General features: G+C 47.8%; 2 protein-coding genes across 3 annotated transcripts; both read right to left on the bottom strand.

The window, feature by feature from the left end:
* Nucleotides 1-1,716: 1,716 nt before the first annotated feature.
* On the bottom strand, nucleotides 1,717-13,552 carry PIFO (primary cilia formation). Of its 2 annotated transcripts, none has more exons than XM_028503134.2 (6): nucleotides 13,069-13,552; nucleotides 5,392-5,534; nucleotides 4,654-4,752; nucleotides 3,767-3,897; nucleotides 2,981-3,098; nucleotides 1,717-1,963 (listed from the first exon to the last, which is right to left on the bottom strand). In XM_028503134.2, exons 1-6 carry the CDS (start codon nucleotides 13,220-13,222, stop codon nucleotides 1,895-1,897), a joined length of 714 nt encoding a protein of 237 aa, XP_028358935.1. In that variant the 5' UTR covers nucleotides 13,223-13,552; the 3' UTR covers nucleotides 1,717-1,894. The 2 variants fall into 2 exon arrangements, with proteins under 2 accessions (XP_028358935.1, XP_028358937.1); XM_028503136.2 differs by lacking the exon at nucleotides 13,069-13,552 and adding an exon at nucleotides 5,779-5,835.
* LOC114488983 (acidic mammalian chitinase) lies at nucleotides 6,659-21,251 on the bottom strand. Its single transcript, XM_036015134.1, has 9 exons — nucleotides 21,236-21,251; nucleotides 20,418-20,583; nucleotides 18,405-18,529; nucleotides 18,103-18,226; nucleotides 17,623-17,808; nucleotides 16,864-16,983; nucleotides 16,619-16,762; nucleotides 15,625-15,629; nucleotides 6,659-6,785 (listed from the first exon to the last, which is right to left on the bottom strand). Exons 2-9 carry the CDS (start codon nucleotides 20,571-20,573, stop codon nucleotides 6,674-6,676), a joined length of 972 nt encoding a protein of 323 aa, XP_035871027.1. The 5' UTR covers nucleotides 20,574-20,583; nucleotides 21,236-21,251; the 3' UTR covers nucleotides 6,659-6,673.
* Between the last annotated feature and the right edge of the window lie 2,179 nt (nucleotides 21,252-23,430).

The raw sequence follows: 23,430 nt of genomic DNA, 5'->3' as shown, positions 1-23,430 counted from the left end.
TCTTTATTATTTAAAAAATCCTCACAGGAGGATGTGTTTCTTCATTTTGGAGAGAGAGGAGGGGGAGAGAGAGAAACATCGACAGGTTGCCTCCCATATGCACCCTGACCGGGGATCGAACCCACAACCTTTTGGTGTGTGGGAGGACGCTCCAATCCACTGAGCCAGGCGGCCAGGGCAAGCTGGTGGCCTCTTTAAACTGTCACTGTGGTGGGCTTTGGGGAGAAGAGGAACACAATTTAAGACCATGGAAAATCTGTATAACAACAATGCTCATTAGTTTCTTTTGGAAAAAGTTATAAAACTAAGGACGCTATTGTTGGTACAGCGATAGGAGAGCTGGTCGCCCGTGGTTCCCAGGGCCCTGGAGACGGGCCTTAGACACGCGCTCCTGGAACCCACGTGTCCTAACCTCCAGCTCTGGGTCTGCCCTGTTACTTTTTCCCCCAGGGGATGTAAACGAGATTTCCTCTGCAGCCCTCTGAGGGGCACAGACCATAACCTCTCCCTGGGGGCCCCCAGGAGGCCACGCCGGTGGGGCCCGCATGGATGTGGACTTGGCATTACAGGTTTTCCACGGCTGCTGTTTCCTACTCGTAAATGACCTGTAAGAAAATGCCCCCCAGGGTCCTGATGGCTCAGGATCTCTGTTTTAGGTTCCTTGGTTTCATCTGGTCACCCAGATGACCCATGACTTCCATGGTGACTGGGACACAACCGTCCCCTGCACGTAGAATCCAAGGAACGAGGTGGCATGCATTGTTTTGATTGTGTATGAGAGAATGGTCTCAAATCATAAGAAGCGGGGAAATTCGGGAGAGCCTGGATTCTTGGGAAAGAGCTTTCTCTTTGGGGGACAATTAGTGAGACTCTGCTAATCAAATGGGACAAACAGTGGCAAGAAATCAGGTCTGTGTTGCTTTCCTCAGACACGCCATGAAGTGCTGGGGAGGCAGGGGGTCCCTGCCGAGAAGCTCCTCACGGGGCTCCCCTTTTACAGGAAGACCATCGGCTGTCTTGCCCCTTCTGGCCCCTCAGGCTGTGCCCCCGCCTCTGGAGCAGGGTCGTCTGGCCCAACCATGCAGGAGGCTGGCTTTTGGGCTTTTACTCCCTCGAGGCTAACTGGGGCTGAAGATGCACTGGGGAACATTCTTTCACTCTCCAAGTCACCTTGCTACCCTTGTACTCTCGAGATCCCGTGCCCTGGCTTCTCACAGCGCTGGGCATCGGCAGCCTGGGGACGGGCAGGCTGATGGCTACGGAACACTTTTCACTTAAAACAATCAATCTGAATTTCCTTCGGGGGTTCTGAAGCGTATGGCACCACCTCGCCTGCAGCCCCAAAGCCAAACACAGTTCTAGGACATCTGGGTCACTGACAGAAGGATGCCAGTAGTCCAGCCTAGAGGTGCTAGTACTTGGATTTCCCGTCCAACTTGAGTTGATTGCGTCTAGTCAGATCTGGTGCTGACAATTCAGAGGCTGATAGATGAGTAATCAGCTGTTTGCCACCCCGCTGACCACGCTGGCTCTTGTTTTCCTCGTGGCATGTCACCCGGTCACCATTCTTCCTGGTTTGCTGGTGACGGACCGGCTTAGGGCTATGGTATAATTATTAATAAGGCCCCCGCTGACTCTCGGATGTGTCCATTCAGACTAATAAAGTTCCCCAGACCCACGTGCGTTACGCACCCCACAAAGCAGCACACGGACAGAGAACGTTCTGAACCGGTCTTTATGCTCTCACGTGGAGTTAAGAGCCCCCTGCCTCTCCCGGGCCCCCTGCGGCGGACGAGGGGACCGACCGCAGCTACGCAGAGCCGGAGCAGCAGCTCCGTCCTCCATCCGGGAGACTCTGCGGTCAGGAGCAGCTCGCGAAGGAAGTCCCAGCTCCTCAATTGTAAAACAGGCGCAAGTAGGCCAAGCGGTTCCGATGTCTTCTGAAGTCCTTGTCCGTGGGCAGCTGCAATGAAAGAATGTTGTCTCGGACCAACTTCTGATGAGAGGCCCCCATCTCCGGTCCCCCCGCCCCGCGCCGTGCAAAACAGGCGGGACTGCTGCAGCCTGCACGACTGGCTAAGCCCCGCCCCGCAGCCGTCTGGCCTCAGCGATGCCCTCAACTTTTGTACGTATGCCCACTCTTTGTCGTCTTCCTCTGGTGTCTATCATGCCAACAATCAGTTTTTATTTGGTAAATCTCTAAGAGTTATTAGCTGGCAAACTTTTTGAAAACAAAGGTGATATGTTTAATTCTTGAATGTTACCTATAGGCCCCAGCACAATGACACAAATACAGCAGGCATTTCGTAAATATTTGTGAAATTAATCTGAAATTCCACTAGGAAATAAAAGGCACCTTTAGGATTGTGATGGCTAACATGGGTTGAGCATTTATTATGTTAGAGGTTCTGTGTTAAATGCTTTTGTGCCTTATTGCAAGCTTTACGAGATTGGTTTTCTTACTATACTCATCTTTAAGGTAAGAAAACTGAGGCTTAGAAAAATCAGGGGGCTTGTCTAAGATCACACAGCAGGTAAGTACTGGAGCTGGGATTTGTACCCAGGCAGTCCGTCCCCAGAACCCATGCTCTTACCAGAATGCTCCACAGCCCCCCGAAGACAGAAAGGGCAGTGGCTTAGGATCCAGCAAGAGGTGGATTCATTCTGTGCAGCCTGCACAAGTCACGTGATTCACCTGAGTCTCAATTCCTCCTCTGTCATATAATTCTCCCGTACCCACCACAGATTATTTGAGGATTGAATTTTAAAATGTTAACTTCTGTGCAGTCATGCATACCATTAAAAATCTAATAAAACTATGCAACTGCCCCCACCCTCAAGTCCCCATATGCATATACACGTAAAATTGTGCATATAATTTCAGGGGAACAAAGACTTTCTAAAGCTCACGCACAGACTCCTGGTTGGGGACCCCTGTGTGAGAACTAGACAGTGCCCCACAGGAGCCCGGAGCTATTACCTCTGCTTTGAGGGTTCTTTTCTGCAGGCATGGAACCTGGGCCCAGTCTGGAGATCCAAATTTCATTGGCCAGGTGACTTTGGGGGGTGGCCTTATCTCCGGGTTGTACGTGCCAGGGCTAGAGATAAAGATATGTAACATCACGTCTAGGCGTTAGTGACCACACGCGAACCCCGTCAGCACCACAGCTCTCCCCGGGTCCAGGTTTCCCGAGCCTGGCTCAGTCTTCTCCTTCTGATTTCCGGTCAAGTGTCATTTCCCCGGAAAGACCTCTCTCGACAAGCCTTGATAAAGTAGCCTCTGTATCATATCGTCATCCTGTACTTTTCTCCTCATAGCATGTCACCTGGTCACCGTTCTTCCTGGTTCCCTGGTGATGGACCCGGCTCATGGCTACAGTCTTGGTATAATTATTAATAAGGCCCCTGTTGACCCTCAGATGTGTCAGTTCAGACTAATATATGGCCATTCCCCCTATTACTCTTCATATTTTCTTGTTTATTTGTTTCTCAACTGTGTGGATTCTAGAATGTAAGCTCCAGGAAATCAAGAGCCTTGTGTCATGGGTTTAATGCGAAATCTCTGGAACCTACAGAAATGCCTGCCACAATCATTCATACTTATTAAGTAAGTTTACACTTCCGTGATGCCAGAGATCTGCCAGGCAAGAGGTTGAGTCTTAAAGATAAGCGGCTATTTAGCTGGCATGGTTTGGGGGTGGCCCCTTCTCTGTCCCTTCTTCCCTACCGCTCTTCGTTGAAGTGCCCCAGAAGAGAGGACACGTACCCAGGACGATACTTGTCCCTTGAATATGTCCCAAATCGAGGCACCATGACATTAAATGGAGCAAAATTTTGTTTGACGTTTTGCTCCTGAAGACTCACTGTCTGGTACGTGCCTGGGTGAGGTGTCACATCCTGTCACCAAGAAAAAGATTGATGTATTAGCGGGTAGTACACAGGTGTGCACAGAAAGCCTTCTAAGTACCAAAAAACCAGAAGCACCCTCCTCCTGTTCATGTATCAGCTATGGTTCAACCACCTCCAGCTACAGAAAGAGGCCCGTGATAGAAAAGCAAGAAGCAAGACAGGGGTGGCTCAGCTGCGTGAAGGCACACCGTGCATGAGCCGTGGAAGTCAGCCTAGGCTGCGCAGAGAACCGAAGGAACTTTTTGCAGCTACCACCCCCACCATCTCACGCAGAGATTTTTTTTTTTAGAGTCAGTATCCCTCCCTTTGAGCTTCACCGTCAGGAAAATGTCCTAGAGATTAGGATGCTATACCGAGGAATTTTGGACTTGAAATCTAATCACACAAAAGGGTAGGAAAGCTGGAATTTGTTTTTTTAACTGGCAAGATAATCCGATGCATATAAACAAAGCTTCCAGTGTTTGAATGTCAGGTGTCTCGGTTGGCACTGAAGCTCTGACCTGGTGCCACTTCTCCGGAGAATTGTTCCCCACTCCCCCGGACACTCGCACACGCATTGGCAAGGCTAACGCCCAGGCTTTTCAGAAAGTCTTAATAGCTTTTGCCTAAATGTCTTTTTTTTCTCTTGAATTTCAGAACACACTGTGTAGGTAACCTCCCACTCACCGCCCTGTGCTCCCCGGTGCAAATACACGCAACACCACGGATCACACGGAAACTTAAGCACGTGCAGTCATTTCTAACCTTGTTGATCGGCTTAAACCTCGCGGCTGTTCTGGCTCCCAAAGAATATCCTTTTCTGCTGGTCGGGATCTTAGAGAGGTTGTATACCCAGTCATACCTCTTCGGGTAGAATATATTTAAAAAAAAACACAGAAAGAAAGAAAAACACAGAGAACGTTATGGTCATCAACACAGAGTGCACCTAGAATGTTTTTATCTGAATCTTCTCTGCAAAAGTTGCTCTGCCTTGAGTGCCCTGAGTCAAGGAGACCATTTGAACGATTACATGAGGAACAGGTGGCTTTGCAAAGGAATGTGCTGGATAGGGAGAGTGAGTGACATTTCTATGCCCGCCAGTGAGTCCAGTGCTCTGAGGCACAGAGCCCGATGTGCTCTGATGCAAGTGTGTCTGGTCATATTATTTCATAAGCTCACCTACCAGCACACCCACAGTCCGTGTTTGGACTAATGGGAGGGTAACTAGCATTGGTGCGCAAGCCTCTGGAGGTGGGAATGGAGTGGGGACTCTCTCTGTAACTCTATGAAACAAAGGCTCCAGTTTGGTGGGAGTTGGAAGCGGGGAGCGATGATCCTTTAATTTCTGACATTGACCCTGACAGCTGGTTGCAGAGAATAAGGGCACTTTCTCACGTTGGGACCTGAAAGATCCCAAGCTCTGTAGTTTTTCTTCCACGAAACCTGGCTATCGTTAAATACCTGGGGGAACGGAGACCCACCTAAGGGAAGGGGAATACTCACGTTTTCTGTAGTGTAACATCCAGGCCCTCTGTGGGGTGCTCCCCTAAGAGGGAGAAACTTGTTCCCCAGAAAGTTGGGGGGATAAGCGTGAGGAAAGAGCTTCCTCTGTTGACGTGTCCCAAAGGAGTAGTTAACCAGCGCTTCTGGAGGTCAAGAAAGAGGAGACACTCCACGTGAGGGAAGGCCCCTGGATGCCGGCGACAGCTGGGGGGGGGGGGGCGGGGGGGGGCAGGCGGAGCAGAGGACACGGCCTGCCCTGCCGGAGCGCTCAACAGAACCAGACCAAACTCCACGCAGGGAAGCAAACTGCTGCATTTCCTGCACCTCGATTTCCCTGCCTCCCCAGTCTTCCTCCTGCCTTCTGCCCTTGACCTCAACCGTCCTCACCTGCTTTGTTGCAGCACATTGCTCGGCTATCCGGGTTAGCGTTTTGCAAACTGCGTTCCCAAGGGAACAGAGGCGCGCGCTCTGATTGGCTCAGAGCGCGCCAGTGCAGCAAGCAGAGACGCCGGAGAAGCCACCTTCACGGTGGGGGTCTGTGCCGCCCAAACCCGGCGCCCAGGGGAGTGTGGGTGCTGCGGCTGGGTTGGGGCTAGAGGGTTTTGCCGGACCCGTGGCTGTAGGGGCTGCAGGATGAAGGGTGCGCCGAGGGGCTTTGGAAACTGGGCCACCGGGAATGCACTGAGGAGAGAGGGAACAAGGGGGCTCAGGATACCTGGAAATGAGGGCTACCAGGATCAAGGACAGGAAAGCACAGCCGCTGCATTTATGGCTTGTGGAGGTGGGCTCCAAGGATAACGACCAGAGCAGCGGAAACGGAGACCGAGTGGAGCTTAGGACCTCTTAGACCCAGTTGTCCTTTTCCTCAAGCCTTTCCCACCAGGTTGTCCCTTTACCCCCTAAACAGGGCACCAGATTTCAACAGGGCTGGCAGCCTGAAGTGGAGCGGTAAGAATGCAACAGAATCACAGAAGGGCTGAATACTCTTAAAATCTTGGGCAGCCATGCAAATGTCTAAGTCCCCGTTTTCTCATCTCTGAACTGGGAATAATAATTCCTCTGTACTTTGAGCCTTTGGTGATAACAGGATTAAAGCACCCCAGTGCCTGGTGCTTGCAAGGTGATGATGCAAACAGTTACTGTTCCTGAAGATGGCAATACCCAGCCGGCTCAGGAGCGCACCCATCCTAGCCCAGGAAGAAGGGTCAGGGCGTGGGTTGGCTTCTTCACCTTTGTCCTGGATACTAGCACTCACTTGTTTTCACTCGGTTCTAGGATGCCTTTAGGGACTGTCAGGAGTGGGAGGCAACAGAGCACAGGGCGTGATGGGCCCGTACAACTCTTTGGCCCTGAAGGATGACCGCTGGGGTCCACAAGCACCCTGGGCTGGCGCTGTGTGCAGGGGAAGACATTATACATCTAATGCAGGGTTTCAAAAAAAAAAGGTGATACCGAGTCCTGGAGGATATTTTGGACACTTGTGGAAGCACTTTACTTATGACGAGCAACAAAGATGCGGTCTCAAAGGTATGGTATAGTTTACTCCGAGCATTCTGTCCACTCCCGTGGCAGCAATACCATGGTAGCTGACGTGTACAGGAATCTTGGCACTGATGGACAACTTTCAGTTTTATTAATATTTTAGATACCCGCAATGTTTTTTTAAGATTTTATTTATTTATTTTTTAGAGAGGGAAGGGAAGGAGATAGAGAAAGAGAGAGAAACATCAATGTGCGGTTGCTGGGGGTTATGGCCTGCAACCCAGACATGTACCCTGGCTGGGAATCGAACCTGCAACACTTTGGTTCATAGAGATACCCGCAATGTTTTTGAAATTAGTGTTCAGTCCTGGCTGAGTTGCTCAGTGGGTTGGAGCATCGCCCCACACACCAAAAGGCTGCAAGTTCAGCCCTCAGCTGGGGCACACACCTAGGTTGGGGGCTTGATCCTTGGTTGAGGGCTCATGGAAGGCATCCAATTGATATTTCTCCCTCACATCAATGTTTCTCTCTCTCTCCCTTCCCCTCTCTCTGAAATCAATAAAACATACCCTTCAGTGATGATTTTTTTAAAAAGAAACTAGTGTTCATGTTATTTGTGACATGAAACATATCTTACAAAGTACTTGGAAAATATGAAAACCCGTTCCCTCGTTGAGTAGTTTGGTTTAGTTCCAACTAATCCTGTGGCTGAGAAGAGATAAAAAGAAGCTAGACTAAATAAAGTATTGGAAGGCATCAGATACACCAAGGATCCAAAAAACGGGCAGGGTCGAGACGCCAGACAGAGGGCAAGCCCAGTGTGATGACCACAACAGTCGGCACTGCTCTTCCCTTTGACCATCTGCTAATTACAAAGCTGGCGGAGAAGCAGGAGGTTTGGGCAGGACTCTGAGCCATCTCTGGAAGCTGGGGAGCAAAAATGAGGCTGCCCATGGAGAAGAGAGGGCTGGAACAGCCCTGGGCTTTTAGTTGGGAAGGAGAGAACCCTAGGGATGAAGGTAAGTAAGAAACAGACCAGCTCTCGACAGTCCCGGATGCAAAGCTCTGATTGCCTGTCCCTAATCGCATGAGGGTGAGCTGCTTCTGCCTTTGCTGCCTACAGGGGAAAAAGGACATCATCTCTGAATATAACATCACCCAGAGTCTCAGCTAATTTCTTTTTTTTCATACAAAATGTTTGACATGCAATATAAAACAGCCAACATCATCAACAACAAACAAGTAGAAATAAAGCCAAAGGAAATCCAGACACCTGGAGTTATCAAACATGGACTTTAAAACCACAGTACTTGTCTTGAGATTTTAGAGGAAGCCTCAGGACTACAGGGTGAGGATAGGAAGCCAAAGAAAACCAGAAAAATAGGTGATCATGAAGTAAATTGTTGGTTTTTGAAGTTAGAGGCCAAAGGAAAAAGATAGATCAGCCCCTAAAGGCAAAGTTAATAAAGATCCCTGTGTGTGTATTCAAGGAAAGAGAATTTTCCCCATCCATCTTCTCGGTCATGGTACTCATAAAACCCACACTAGGCACAGCTGCATCCTGACTGATGCAAATCTGTCAGTGTTTCGTTAAAGCTAACCCGAACATGGTACAGTCAAAGATGGACTGTCCATATGGCATGAGTTTCTCCTGTATAACCCATTGTCTAATGGTAACCTTGAGAAGTTAAGGCAGAGTGTCAGGTAGCTCTAAGGACTGTCAAGGATCCAGTGTTTGAATGATGATCATGTACCAAAAAAGCTATGCAAGTGGCTGCACAGTACAGAAGAATACTTAGACAAAATTGGGCACTGTGGACACTTTTGGTGAAGTCCTTAAGTTCCCACAATGCACATTTTCTAATCATAGTTATAACATCATGCCTGATGTTTATGAACATTGTCTGTTAAGCTTTATGAGACAGTTATCTGCTTTTCTTATTTGACTACTATGAGGCTGTTATAATTATTATTCCAGGAAACCACCTGCTTTGTTGTAGTGTCTAAGGGAACAGGGTTAAGTAGATTCAATTTTTGCTATAATGTTTTAAATACATTTTTGTCTCATTTAAAATTTTATTAGACTAGCCCTGGCTGGTGTGGCTTAGTAGATTGAGTACTGGCCTATGAATCAAAAGGGTCACTGGTTCAATTCCCAGCCAGGGCACATGCCTGGGTTGTGGGCCAGGACCCCAGTAGGGGGCATGTGAGAGGCAGCCACACATTGATTGTTCTGTTCTTCTCTTTCTCCTTCTCCTCTCTCTAAAAATACATAAATAGAATCTTTTTTAAAGTTTTATTAAATGATAACAAGGTAGCTCCATAAAGGGGATAAGCTGATTCCAGAAATTAAATGACTAGATGGAGAATTTTAGAAGCAATAAAAAAGAATGAAATAAAAATTGTAGAAATAAAAAGTGTCATCCCTGAAAGTTAACTCAATGCTTGTGTCTAACAGCAATTACAAAAGCAGGGGGAAAAGGATAAATGAAATGAAAAATGAATCAGAAAAATGTACTAAGATTGAAGCTTTGAGAGGCAAAAGGACATAAAATACTGGGGGGAAAGTGTAATAGACAGAAGAGAAACAACAGCAAGGTCTAATACACAGGTATTTGAACTTCCTTGAGGAATGGAGAGAGAGGGAGAGGGTGGGAGGAAAATGTGGCAGATGCAAGAGTTGAAGAGGTGATGGCTGAGAATATCTAGAATTGATAAAAAAAAAACACAACTCTAACCACAGGTTAACAAATGCTACAAGCTCAAGTAAGACAAATAAAAGAAAATTCCCTTGGTTATACTATAATAAAACTAATGAAAATCCAAAGGAGAAATTTTTGAGATCAATCAGATTAAAAAGACGTGTTTATTTACTTATTTATTTTATATTCATCCAAGGACATGCTTATTGATTTTAGAGAGAGTGGAAGGGAGGGAGAGAGAGAAGGAGAGAAACACCAGTGTGAGAGAGAAACATCGATCAGTAGCGTCTTATATGCGACCTGACTGGTACTGGCCCCACAATCTAGGCATGTGCCCTGACCAGGAATCAACCCACAACCTTTTGGTTTATGAAATGATGCTCCAAACAACCAAGCCACACCGGCCAGAGCAAAGGGTATGTTACTTTTAAAGAAACAACAATATACTGATGGCTGAGTTTCCAACAGAAACAATGGGAGCCAGGAGACAATGGAATGATTTCTTCACATGCTAAAGAAATATGGTAAAAGGATGGAATCCACATTTCATATGAAGACTAGCAAAAAGTAAGTGAATGAATGTATCCCAGATGATCAAGGATAAAGGGCAGAGAGAAGTTGAGGAATTAGTCTAGGTTGAAGGATTTTGATGAAGCATGGCAATCTCATACAACATGTATTTCTGGGTAGGATCCTGGATGGGTTAGGATAGGTAGGTGGCTGGAACAGCTGGAAAGTCTGAATGGGGTCTGTGGATTTAATGGTAGTGTTATATCAATGCTGATTTTCTGGTTGGCAGGGTAATGTGGTCATAATATTGGAGAGACTCTCTGGGAGAGTTACACTAGAGTTTTTAGGGAAGATGGGGGCATTCTGTCAGAAAAAAAGTTTATGTAGATGGGAAGAGAGCAGTAGCATTTAATAACTGAGAAATTTGGGTGAAAGGGATAATAGTTTGTACTGTTTTGCAATTTTCCTTTAGGTTTGAAACTGTTTCATTGTTTTGTTTTGTTTTTTAAGACATAGCATTAAGAGAGTAAGAAAGTAAGCCATGGTTTGGGAGAAGATATAAGCACAACACCCATCTTTAGACCTGCAATTTCCAACACAGTAGCCACTGTGCGCAAACTGTGTGCATACTGAGCACTGAAATGTGATTGGTCCCAAATGAGATGTGCTTCAAGTGTAAGATATGTACACCAGGCTTTAAAGACTTAGAATGAAAACAAGAATGCAAAAGATCTCATTAAGAAATTTTATACTGTTAATCTAGAAATGATAATTTTCTGGATATATTGAGGTAAATAAAACAATAATAAAATTTACTTCCCTTGTTTGTTTCTAAATGTGCATGTTAGAAAATTTAAAATACATTGCTCCCATTATAGTGTGGCGCTAGAATATGTAAAGTACCAGTACAGATCACTAAGAAAAAAGAACCTATTATAAATGGGTAGAAGACTTAAAAGGGCACCTCCGAAAAACGACTATCCAAATAGCATATAAACATAACCAGTAAACATGTAAAAAGCGCTCAACTTCAGTAGGCATAAAGGAATGCAAATTCAAACCACAACGAGACACCCATCAAGTGGCTAAAATGATAAACTACAGCAGCACTCACTGCTGCTAAGGATGTCCGGCGACTGGGAATCTTGAATACGCCTTCAGTGCAAGTACAGACTGACACATCCACTTTGGAAAACTGTTCGGCAGTGTTTACTGAAGCTTAACAGCCACAGCCCTGTGGTTGATAACTTCTACTCCATGGTATTTTCACTCAGCCGGAAGGCATCCATTTGTGTCCCAAAAGGCATTTACGAGAACACGGAAAGCAACATTATCCGTAACAGTCCCAACCCGAAACAACCAATTGCCCCCAGTAGCAGAGTGGAAAAATAAGTTGTGAGATTCATACCGAGGAATACTACACAGCAACGTCAATGCCTAAAATCCTGCATGTATGGTAATCTAGATTAATCTCGGTGTTGAATGAAACAATTCAGAGATGAACACTTCTACATTAAATTTACATAAAGTTCAAAACTAGGCAAAACTCTCCATGTGCTGGAAGTCAGAGAGGTGATAGCTTTGTAAAGGAGGGTGAGGGGGTAGCTGAAAAGGGACCTGGGAAGAGCTTTGGAAGTGACAATGGTGTCCCATTTCCTGAACTGGGTGCTGACTGCTTATACCTCTGTGTTTAACTTGCACGTTTCATTGACCTGTCTGGCTACAACGTGGGCCTTTTTTTCTTATATATGAATAATAAAATAATTTATTTTTAAAAATCTGGCCACCCTAAAGGAAGCACATTAACAATACACAAAATGTTATGTGTATTCCATAAGGTTATACTATTACAGAATAGCATAATCACACCCTTTTCCCCTTTTTAATTCAATGGTTTGTAATCAAATGGTTTGTAAATGCTATCCTACTTTAAATGAAGCTATTTGCCTTTTTCTGTTATTAGAAACCAGTATATCTGGAGTGTTAGTAATCCTCCTAACACAAATTCCAGTGTCTGTTTGTAATTCTGCTCTTTTATTTTGCTACACTGCTCGTATGAAATGGCATTAACCTTCTCTCTTAATCTCAGACTCTTCGTTATCCACCGCACAGTGCAGGAGCCTAACCATCGGAACACCTTGTCTTCTGAAGTAGCCATATCTGAACACGAACATACATTCTTTTATTAGGAATTTTTCTCTTTTACATTAAAATGATGGCATGGTGTCATTTATGAAATGATGTGTGGTAGATTATGTTACCCGTGAATTTGCTTTTAGGATAAAATAATTACAAAATGACGTTTCAAATGTTATGAAAGCACCTGTGACTCAAAGCAGGATCTGGACCTGCAGAGGCTCGAGAACCCGAGGCCCAGGCTCCACTGCAGGATGGGCGAACCCTGACCAGAGCAGAGGGAAGCGGACTTTCTGAATCCCACCTGCTGGTCTTTCCTAAATAGCGGCCTCTCTCATCGGGGGGTAGAAGATGACACAGGCTTCGGAGCCACTCAGAGGAGGTTCCCAATAGGTCCTAGCCTGTCATTTACTAGTTATGTGACCTTGCGGAAGTAGCTCCATCCACCTAAGCCCTGGTTCATCCATAAAATGGCTCTAATCATTCTCACTTCTTAACGCTGCCACGAGGATTTAGGAGACATCGTGGGACAAATCTTGCGTGACAAGGGACTGACTTACAATTGGCACTTAACAAATGTCAGTGCACGTCCAATCTAGTACCTCCATGCCCAGGGCTACAGCTAACTCCAAGGGTACCTTCGTGCCATTTAAAAAATGGCGCCCGCGTGTGTGGGTGGGTGCCACCCCATGGCGAGCCTCCTGACTTGGTGAGACGAACACCTCCCCACCCCCACCCGGATCAGGGTCCCTAAGTCATCTTGCGCATGTGTCATCTCTTCCCACTTAGACTCCAGTACTGAAGGAATGGGTTCTCCTAACACCCTAGAGTTCAAGGACACAGTTACCATGGGTGAAGTTCCAGAACGGCTGGGACACCCGCTGCTTTTTGGTGCCCTGTGCTTCTAGGTCGATCGACTGGTTCGCGCTTTGAAAAGTTCCGAGAAGATCTGAATCAGAGCTCTCCTTGCGAGGAACTTTCAGAATTCCAGTTTTCTTCATATCCAACCCTCATGAGTCACCACTGTCCTAAGTGGACTTGAACCGAGAAATGCAGGGTGTCACTGAAACTGGCCGCCAAGCAGTAGCCCCTCCCGTCGAGTCCCCGTTCAGGCCATTGTGACATGGCTTTCTGCCATCCGCCTTAGTAGTGACCTAATCAGAAAGCTCCTTCCAAAAGGACACCCCCAACTCCTATGTTCTATTTGTCTCCAAGCTCTATCATTCTTTGGCTAGAAATGTCACTACACTTATAACAACCCCCAGCTGGACTGACTTGTGCCTTCTTCACCTGACCATGGAGGACCCTAGGCTCCCATACCTACGTCTTGGATCTCCAAGGCGCGCCACGGGAGCGCTCAGAGCTTAGGATGTCACAATGAGCATTGCTTCCTGTGTTCTATGACTCTGTGCCAGCCCCGTCTGGCCAAGACCCCTCTATCCCTGCCACCCCCTTCTAATGGCTTCATTTAACAATTAAATCCACACTTGACCACTGTCTTTACAGTACCTAGAACATTAGCTGGAACATAATGCACATGGTAATACAGAATCGGTATGTGTTGCGAGCTCATCAGCGGTCATTACCCAGAAGGCTGTGTGCGTGTGCGTCATCACGACCAGAATGTGGCCACCCCCCACCAGGGCGCAGAGGTCTGTCAAGGGAGGCAGTGAAATGCTGTTACTGGGACTGTGAGCTCTGGAAGCAGCCTGCCTGGCTTTGGATCTTGCCTCTGCCGCTTATGAGCTAAGCAATGGTGGGCAGGTCACCCAGTTCCTCCGTGCCTCGGTTTCTTGGAATTAATATTATTTTCCTCACAAGGTTGCTGGGAGAATTCAGTAAGTAAGTACATGTAAAACACTTAAAACAGTGTTGGACACACAGTGAGCTGTGAAGGCTGGCAGAAGAGTGAAGGCTGAGTGCTTGGCAAGGCCGCCCTTGACTGCCAGCATCTGCGAGGCAGATCGAGCCAGCAGTGACCACAGCTGGGACCTGCAGGGGTTAAGAAGGAGATACTTAACCACAAGCTCCAGCTGAATGCGGCTGTAACTTTTGCAGAAGAAATATTTATCATTAAGATAGTCTGGGAATGGAGCAATTATGCCTGCAGTTTTTCCCTGAGTCTGCAAAACGTCCTTGACCTTTATCTAACCTACCCCTATGAAATAAACTCGGAGCCCGTGTCCAGGGCTCGTTGTCTCTCCATCAGAGGACAATGCCCCACCTGGCCCCTGCTTTTCCTTAAACTGTGCCTGTGTCTTTCTTAATCTCCTGTCACCCCCCCCTCAAGGACCTCTTCCCTGTGCTCGTCATGGCAGTAAGCAGGAGCCATTACATTCTTTTTATGTCAGTGAAAGTTCTTTTAGCTGCAAATAAAAGAAAGCAACTTGAGCCATCGTAAGCAGCGAAGAACGTGTTAGATCATTACAGGGGAGTTTCACAGGGCCCACCGGGATTGGTGCACCTGGGCCTCAGTGCACCTGGGCCTCAGTGAAGGAGCCGGGATCAGCTGGAGAGCCATCAGTAAGGGCTGTTCTCCAGGGTGCTGGGGCTTTTCTCTGCACTTCCCCTTCAGTGTCCTTGTTCTGTCCAGCTCACCTTTCCATGCTCAGTCTCCCACTGCAGCTCCTGCTCTGACCTATTACAAGCCAGCCATTCTCAGGGGCTGGCAACCGGGCTTTGTTCCCGGTTGCAGATCCTAAGAGGTGGTCATTTGATTGGCCCTGTGGAGTCCGATATCCGCTCCAGTCAACTGGCCAAGCCAGAGGAGGACCTGATACATCCCAGCACAGTCGCCGGTGACCACCACTATGGGTTCCAGGAGGGGGGCACCTGAGGAAGGGACACTGCTGGCCCATGGGCTAGGTGGACACCCCAGAAGGAGTCACTCCTTAGCACAGGTCTTTTCAAAGCTGCTAACCCGGGAGGTGCTGGGCCAGCTCTGGGACCTCAGGGGATGAGGACAGAGTGCCCCTGTCTGCTGTGCTCTGAGCGGGCCAAGCAGGCCCATACCCCCGAGCCTCACAGAATCACATGGGCTCCTTCCTGAGGACTGTCACCAGGCTACAGAACCATCTTCACATCCTCATCCCATCCCATCCCAGCACCAAGCCTTCAGACCGTTCCCCCGACCGTCTCCAACCTCCGTGCCCATCAATGCAGGCAGATGGAGAGCTGCGTGTCATCTCTACCATGTCACTCGCTGCCGCCACTCCACCCCACCCCACACCCAGCCAGCATTTTCTCATCTGGCGAGGTTTCCACCCAAACCACCGAATACCAAGACCACTCATGTTTCGACTGATAGACTTTATTGCAGAACTCCAGGTAGAAGCAAGGTGTGCTGAATAATGGAGACTGTTCAGAGCCCGAGGGAATGGAGACAGGTCGGGTTTAGGGCCAGTTGCAGCAGTTGCAGCTGGTGTCAAAGACAAGCCCGGCCTGGCAGTTCTGCAGGTACGTGATGCCATTTAGGCAGTGCCAGAAGGCATTCCTGTTGCCCTCCACAGGGTAGAGGCCGTTGGCTTTGTCTGCGCAGAAGCCAGTGCCCCCAGGGCTGCCGCCCCCACTCCCGGACCCACTTCCGCTTCCGCTGCTGCTGCTGGGAGGAGTGGCTGTTGTGATGGGCTGAGGTGGGGGCGCAGTGCAACCTGGAACAATACAAGAGCAGATTAGTGACCCGGAGAGACTCCCAACTTTGCCTACAGGTGCAGAGACCAGCGGACCCGGGAGTAGGGTGCAGTTGGTGCTGGATCCCTGCAGCTGAAAAGACCACAGCATGGCTCCATACTCCGGAACAGGGGAAGCTGTAATGTCGAGCCAGGCTGTTTTGTTTTGTTTTTAATTTATAAAGTTCTCTCTTCCCTTACAGTGCAAAAATCATTAAAACAAATTTACGGAGCACCTGAATACGCAAAATACTTTTCTAGGATCTGAATATAGGTCTTGAGCAAACACGCTCTAAAAGAAAATCTGGGGAAAGTTCAGGGAGTTGGTCCTTTTCCCAAATTACAGACTGGAAGCATGTGAACATCACTGAGGGTTTCTTGTTAAATCTCCCCAGGTGGCTGCAAGGGACTTAACAAGGGGATCACAGAGAAGCACATGCTTATACTGTGAGGTCAGCCTAATTATTTCTTGAGGCTTTGCCATGCCTTTAAGATGTTTAGCAAACCTGGGAAACCCACCCAGGTAGGCTTGGTTCCCATAAGAGCATGAACTTTCTGTCACGGAAACTCAAGGGCAGGGACAGATCACAGCACCAGCCTCTCAGGAGCAGGGAGGTGAAACGGGGGGGAAGAGGCTCCCTGGGCCATGGGGGGTGGGCGGATGTGAGAACTGTCTTGAGTTGGAGAAGGAGCATTTACAGAGCCCTGAGCACCCTCCTGCTGTCACTCACTTCCACTCTGCAGGCCCAGGGCCTCCTTCAGCGTGGTGGTCAGGGGGAATCTGCCCTCGTTGCAGAAAGTGCCCGTGAAGTCATCCAGGTCGATGGCCCAGATCATGGCGCCTGCGAAGTTGTTCTTCTTCAGCCAGTCGGCCTGTGGTCATTAGAGACGAAGCCAATGATGTGAAGGCATCGAGGCCAACCAGGCGCCCTGGGGCTGCATATGGGAACAGACTCATGGGCAGCACAGCCTACCTTGATTTTGAAGCTCTTGGTGTTGTCATAGCCAAGCCACTCATTGCCTTTGTAGGCATAGGGTACGTCTTGAGAAGCCTCCCACACCTCGGTAGCTCCGTTCTTCAGGAAGGTACAGATCTAAGAGGAGAGGAGGAGGAGGTCGTGCAGCAGGAGTAAAGGGCATGGGGGCGGGGGCGGGGTAGAGAGGAGATACAGGAAAGCTACTTGGAAAGGAAGGCCTTGGCAGGGGTGGCCCACCTGCGGCCCACAGCCCAGGATGGCTGTGAACTCGGCCCAACACAAAATCGTAAATTTACCTAAAACATTATGAGATTTTTTTGGTGATTATATGTTGCAATGTATTTAATGTGTGGCCCAAGACAACATTCTTCTTCCAGTGTGGCCCAGAAATGCCAAAAAGTTGGACACTGCCGGCTAGAGCTCTATCAGCAAATTTCTCAGTTCATGTAGGATTTTGATTCTTTCTCCCAGTTGGGTCATTTATTTTCAGTGTGGGGAGGAGCTCTTAAAAAATGTCTTGGCAGGCAGTTAGATGTCTGTACACATTGATGCAGTATAATTGATGATACCCTTTCTTCCTACTCCCTCTGTACTTGGAATCCAGCCTAACGTGCAACAGGAGAGCTCATCTGGCCTCCTGAAATGAGCCAACGACTTGTGAAGTGAGCCAAGAAGTGCTGGATTGTTTATACTGTTAAATCCGCGGCCTAGAGAAAGCCACTCTTCTCCTCCTCTGGAAGATTTCCAGGAGCATACCTCATAGTAGGCCCAGAGCCCAGACTGCCTGGTGTAGGGCCCGGCGGGGCCAGGGCCGGTGGTGGGAGCCCCGATCCCGTGGTTGGAGGGGTTGCTCAGGAGGAAAGTGTGTCCGTAGGTCGGGAACCCAACGATGAGCTTCTCAGCAGGGGCACCGTTGTCCTTCCAGTAGTTCATGATGTAATCCTGCAATGGCAGCAGACTAGCCAGAGTGTCCCCTCCAGGCAGATGGCCCAGGGCCTAGTCGTGTTAAACCCCCATTTTTACAGGTAAATTGTTTGATGTTAATGACAGAGGATTCAGTAGCATTTTTAAAAAACATTTTGGTAGAATTATAGTTAAGGAGGTTTGATCAGCCACCTAAGAGGACAGCTATAACAAGTGAGACATCTGCAGAATCTATGTTTGCTACATCCCCAGATCTCCACGTGATTTGTGACGCCATCTCTGCTCTGTATATGTGCCCGTGGAGGGACTCACCACATTGAGGTAGGCGTTGCTGCCTGTGTCAGTTGGGTATTTGTAGAGGGGGCTGTTTTCTCCCGTGTAGCTCTCCCAGGATCCGTGGAGGTCATAGGTCATGACATGGATGAAGTCCAGGTACCTGTCGTCCAGGTGAAGGAGTCACCATCACGTATGAAGGTCACCTCCCACACCCCTGCAGGCAAAGATACCACTTCCCAAGCCTCTGCCTCAACAAGGCCCCTGAACAGTGAGGCAGACTAAGGATGAGTGTGCCACACAAGTGATGCACAGGAGTTGCGGGACAAGCGATCACTCACTGGGACAGCTGGGGGATCTCATAGCCAGCCTCAATGTTGGAGATGCCGCCAGCTACTGCAGCAGTGACCATCAGCCTGGGCTTGCTGACCTGCTTGGCCTCCTGCTCAAAAGCTTCACGCATTTCCTGTAGAATCATCAAATGTAGTAGGGCATTTAGGAGTCTGAGTAAAACACCTTAAAAGATAATAAGTACATTTTTGCGTAATGCTTTTGTTTTCCACAGTGCTTTTACCAAAAAGTCTCTCAACACTCTTATCAGGTAGACAGAATTAAAGATAATAATGAGCCCTGCCTAGCATAGCTCAGTGGATTGAGCGTGGGCTGTGAACCAAAGCATCGCAGGTTCGATTCCCAGTCAGGGCACATGCCTGGGTTGCAGGCCATGGCCCCCAGCAACCACACATTGATGTTTCTCTCTCTCTCTCTTTCTTTCTCCCACCCTTCCCTCTCTAAAAATAAATAAATAAAATCTTTTAAAAAAAGAACAAATAGAAGTTTGTTTAAAAAAAAAGAAATAATCTCTGTCTTGGGAGAGGGTGAATTAAAACCATCCTTAGTCCTTGGCTTTCCTCAAGTCCTTCACTTTTCCTTGGTGACCTCTTATTCATCTCCCTCTGCTGATGACTTCAATACAATAGATCAAGTCAAGTTCTCGGTCATGAACTCCCGATTGGTGTTCATCCAATGTCCACTGGGCATTCGTTTAAGATGTTCTACAAACTTATCATACTCACCATATTCAAAAACAAGGTAATCAGTTCTTATCACCCCAGATCCACTCTTCCTCCTGTATTTACCACCTTAGATAATAGTACCGTAGCCTCACCAGTCCTCAAAGTCAGAGGACTGTAAGTTCCCTCTCTCTTCCAGTTCTGGCTGGTCTCCAGGTCCTACTGATTCTTCCCTCCCAATATGGCTTGACCACTCCCACTTCTGCTCTCACTGTGCGAGCCTCGGCTGGGGTGCTGGCACCTCTTGTGTGGTTCACTGCCGCAGTCTCCTCACTCTGTCTATCCCTGCCTCGCTCCCTACCCCCCTCTAATTCATGGTTAAATCTTTCTAAAGATTCTTAGAAAGAGTGATCTTTCTAAAAACACAAGTGTTATCGTATCTCTCTACTACTTACAAATCCTCTAAAGCCACCCCATGGCCTCGAGGGGAAAGCCCAAGTTCCTTAACAAGCTACACGAGCAGATCAGTCTGACTGTCGCCCCCGCTGCTCATACACATCTCTCCCAGTCCATCACTCCCCCACTTGCTCCCACACATCTATGTCTCTGTTGGTGCGGTTCCCATCCTCACCTATTCGGTGAATGCCCGTGTCTTTCAAGATTGAGCTCCAACACCGCTGTCTCAAGGAAGCTCTCCCTGCCCCTGCCCCAGAATAGAATCAGGCGCCCTCTCTCTGTGTTGCACGTGCACTCCGAGGACCCCTGTCATGGCATTTACCAAAGTATACTGTGACTGTTGGTGATTTTCCAGTCGTCCACTTCAGACTGGGTGTTCCTTCAAGTCAAAGATGGCAACGTATCTTCAGCCTGACACCTAAGCCAGTGACTGGGGTAGAGTAGGTGCTTAGTAACGACTGGCCGCCTGGTGTGTGGTTAGAAGCAATGGGCTGGCTCTCCAGTCAGGCTGCCTGGGTGGTTGCGATACTCCCTAGTTGTGTGATCTTAGGCAAGTTACTTAAACCACTGTACCTTAATTCCCTTGGCTATAAAATGAGTATTATAAATCTCAGACTACCTACACCAGAGTATATGAAATGATGAAATGAGTTTAGGTTTCTAAAACAGCATATAGACTAGTACCCAGCACATAGCACAGATATTGTTACAGTCATTATTGTCATCATTCAGTGGTGGTTGAATGCACGCACACTGTGTAAGAATCCACGTGCTGCCAAGATTCTGTAATTCTGAATTCCAGTGTAGTCTGACTCAGGAACTGCCAGCTTTTCCTTGGGTGGAAAAGGCTCTGAATCCTCTCGGGCTAAAGACTTGGGTCCTCACCTGCACCAGGACGGTGAAGAGGTGCTTGTCCTGTGGCGGGCTCCCCCGAGAGCCGGGGTACTCCCAGTCGAAGTCCAGCCCGTCGAACTCATGTTGGCGCAGGAATCGGATGACCGAGGTGATGAAAGTCTGGCGGTTCTCGGGAGTGGACACCATGGTGGTGAACCTGAGGGAGGCCCCAAGAAGGCAGGGTGAGGGCACGCCCCCATGTTCCCACAACTTGTTGTCCATTCAGACTTCTATATTTTTGCCTCAGAACTCTTCACCAGGACCCACAGCCCAATTAAAGTGTGTTCTCGGTTTTCTGTCCTTACTTTGTAGTCACTACTCGGCCTTTGTTTGGTTACCGACCCAGCTCTGATCTCTCCCGAGTTGCACTGGTTGCTTTGAGTTTCTGGCCACCTCTGCTCACCGGGATCTTTCTCCAAATAGTCCCCCAAGTGCATGTGCCCTCAGAGGAGCCGTGTTCACGTGCATGGCTTTCTCTTTCCTCCCCCACACCAAGGTAAGTAGGAAAAACTGCTCCATCACCCTCCTCGGGGGTTGTGCTCTTGAGGTACTTTAAGAAGAGATTGTTTGGGAATCTCATGAAGTCAACCTTGGTGCACAGGGTCCTGGAATATCCATTCAAATTGAAATGTCTAAAATAAATTGTGTCCTATATCTGGTGTCGTCATTCATTTAAGCATCACATTTGTTTAGTGTGCATCCTCAGTATATCCTGTCTTAGACCATGAGATGGGAAGGGCCTTGGGACACACTGAGCTACCTTTATTGCAATAGCAAGTAAGCGCCGGCCTCGCCCACAGGGCACTTACGGGGCCGTCCCAAAGTTCCAGCCTCCGATGGCCAGGAGGGTTTTCAGCTGGCTGTTCCTGTAAGGCGAAGGGTCGAAAAGAGAAACTTCAGAATCTGTGAGCCTCTCTACTGAAGGCAGCATTGCACTGGTGTCGGGCCTGGTCTCACATTTTACCATCATCCTGAGATGTTATATTGTAGAACATTTTCCCTCCACTCTTGGAAACTTTCTTTATAAAAATTCTTTGTGTTGTGATTCTCATAAATTTACTCAGGGTTCTTTTGGGAAATCTAAATTATGGAATTGTTTTTTTTCCTAAGGAACGAATTGACAATATTTTTGAAATAGATATAGTCATATATAGATGTCTATTTCTAGCTACCTACCTATCAGCATAATTAGCATAAACCCAGTTCCATCAGATAAAGTGGTAAATGCTGCTTGAGCCTAGTTCCTTCCTCAGCCTTTATGTGGCTGAGAGGTACACGCATTCTCTGGAACAGAAGTTCTCAAACGGCAGTTTATGTAAGAATGAAGTGCGAGGGCAACGTTAGAACCAACGTTAGAACCAACGTTAGAACACCAGGTTTATAGCCCCTTTCCCGGGGATTCTGATGCAGCTGGACTGGGGCAGGGACTGGCATTGCTCAAGTGCCCCACGGGATTTCCACGCAGGCAGCAAATGGGCCACACTTCAAGACACAGCACTGCCAAGGGGTTTATTTCCCTTTGGGTACCATAACTTGAATTCAGAGAGCTGCATCCATGAACCGTGCTGCCCCTCACGGTCACTAGCAATGTCCTGTAGCCTGACTTCTCCTACACGTAACTAAACTGAACAAACAAGAAGTGGAAAGATACCAGGGTTTTCATCTGTTGGTTTGATTTTTTTTAAACACAAAATAGAACTATATTCAAATACAGCAAACTCTCCTGATTTCTTGGGCTTCACAATGTCTAATTGTTATGTATTTTGTCATGCATAATGCACACCTTTTGGCCACATTTTTGAGGAAAAAATAAGAATGCACATTGTACAGGTATAATGGTTACATGCCATGGGTGTAACAATCCTGTGTATAATGTGCACAAAAACATAGGTGCACATTATACACGGCGATATACGGTAGTAGTCTCTGCCTCCTGCTCTCTGATGCAAGCAGCTACAATGGCTTGCCATTTCCTGGGTCATAAAAAAGATACTGATGAAGAAAGGAAAAACTGGAAGGGATATTTTTGAGTACCTGCTAGAGTAGGCAATATTTTGCATTTTCTCTATTCTTGCTACTTCAAGTGGGGCTCCTGGGCCAGAAACACACGGGAGCTGGTTAGAAATGCGGAATCTTGGCCCCTGAATCCAGACTTGCTGAACTGGAACTGCATTTTAGGAAGACCCCAGGTGACTTGTTTGCGCATAACGTTTGGGAAGCACTGAACCTAGAGATCCCAAATTAGGTGTCTCCTCCTTCTCTTACTTGCTTTTCAGGCCGTTGAAAGCCTGGTAAAGGGTCACATCATTCCACTCGATGGTGGCGATCTCATTGTCTTTCATCCCCGCGAAGGCGTAGATTAGGTGGGTGCAGAGGCAGGGGTCAATGTCCTCAGGCTTGAAGCGCCCCAGGCCTGGCCGGTACTGGGCCCAGTTGGTGAAGTAGCATATCAGCTGGTAGGCAGAACCTGCGGATGGGAAGGAGCAAGAACAATGGCTGGATGTATAGGTGTCACTGAAATGGGTTTTGGCCCTGCCTCTGTTTCCCTCCCTTTGTCTCAGATGCCTGGTGTCTGTGTATGAACACTTCTGCAAATGAGCTAGAAGATTCTGATTTGGGAACTAGCCACAGATTAAGCATTGGTTAGTCTTAACTTTGAAAGATTTATTTTGGAGTCTTGTATGAGCCTGGGAACCACTGAAGAAGAGATGCCCAGTAGTCCTCTTTAGCCCAGTGAATGCCAGTGTGTACCTCCCAGCTGGTCATGCTGAAGAAGATGCAGCTGACGCAGATTCTCCCAATGTCAGACACATCTGTCTACTAAGTAGGTAGTAGCTCTCTTTCCCTAGTATGGCTTATCTCTTTATTTACTTCCTTAACACATTGTATGTGGGAAACATTTATATGTTTTACGTTGACTGGTAGTAGAACACGTGATAAAAACTACCCAAAAACAATGTGTTAACAGGTATTATTGGAATACTTAAAAATTACACATAGGAGT

This window comes from Phyllostomus discolor, chromosome 14, assembly GCF_004126475.2.
Source record: "Phyllostomus discolor isolate MPI-MPIP mPhyDis1 chromosome 14, mPhyDis1.pri.v3, whole genome shotgun sequence".
In the NCBI taxonomy this organism is placed as follows: Eukaryota; Metazoa; Chordata; class Mammalia; order Chiroptera; family Phyllostomidae; genus Phyllostomus; species Phyllostomus discolor.
Note: the sequence above shows the minus strand (reverse complement) of the source record. Positions and strands in the feature narration are given on the sequence as shown.

Bases quoted from the DNA above. Each gene is read 5' to 3' on its own strand.
- LOC114488983 (XM_036015134.1), bottom strand. From the start codon at position 20,573: ATGGTGTCCACTCCCGAGAACCGCCAGACTTTCATCACCTCGGTCATC. The intron at 18,530-20,417 runs GTGAGGACCCAA...ATGATTCTACAG, and splicing joins TCTTCACCGTCCTGGTGCAG to GAAATGCGTGAAGCTTTTGA. The intron at 18,227-18,404 runs GTGAGTGATCGC...CCTGGACGACAG, and splicing joins GAGATCCCCCAGCTGTCCCA to GTACCTGGACTTCATCCATG.
- PIFO (XM_028503134.2), bottom strand. From the start codon at position 13,222: ATGAAGAAAACTGGAATTCTGAAAGTTCCTCGCAAGGAGAGCTCTGAT. The intron at 5,535-13,068 runs GTAACTGTGTCC...CTTGACCTCCAG, and splicing joins GTTCTGGAACTTCACCCATG to AAGCGCTGGTTAACTACTCC. The intron at 1,964-2,980 runs GTAATAGCTCCG...CTTTCATTGCAG, and splicing joins AAAGAACCCTCAAAGCAGAG to CTGCCCACGGACAAGGACTT.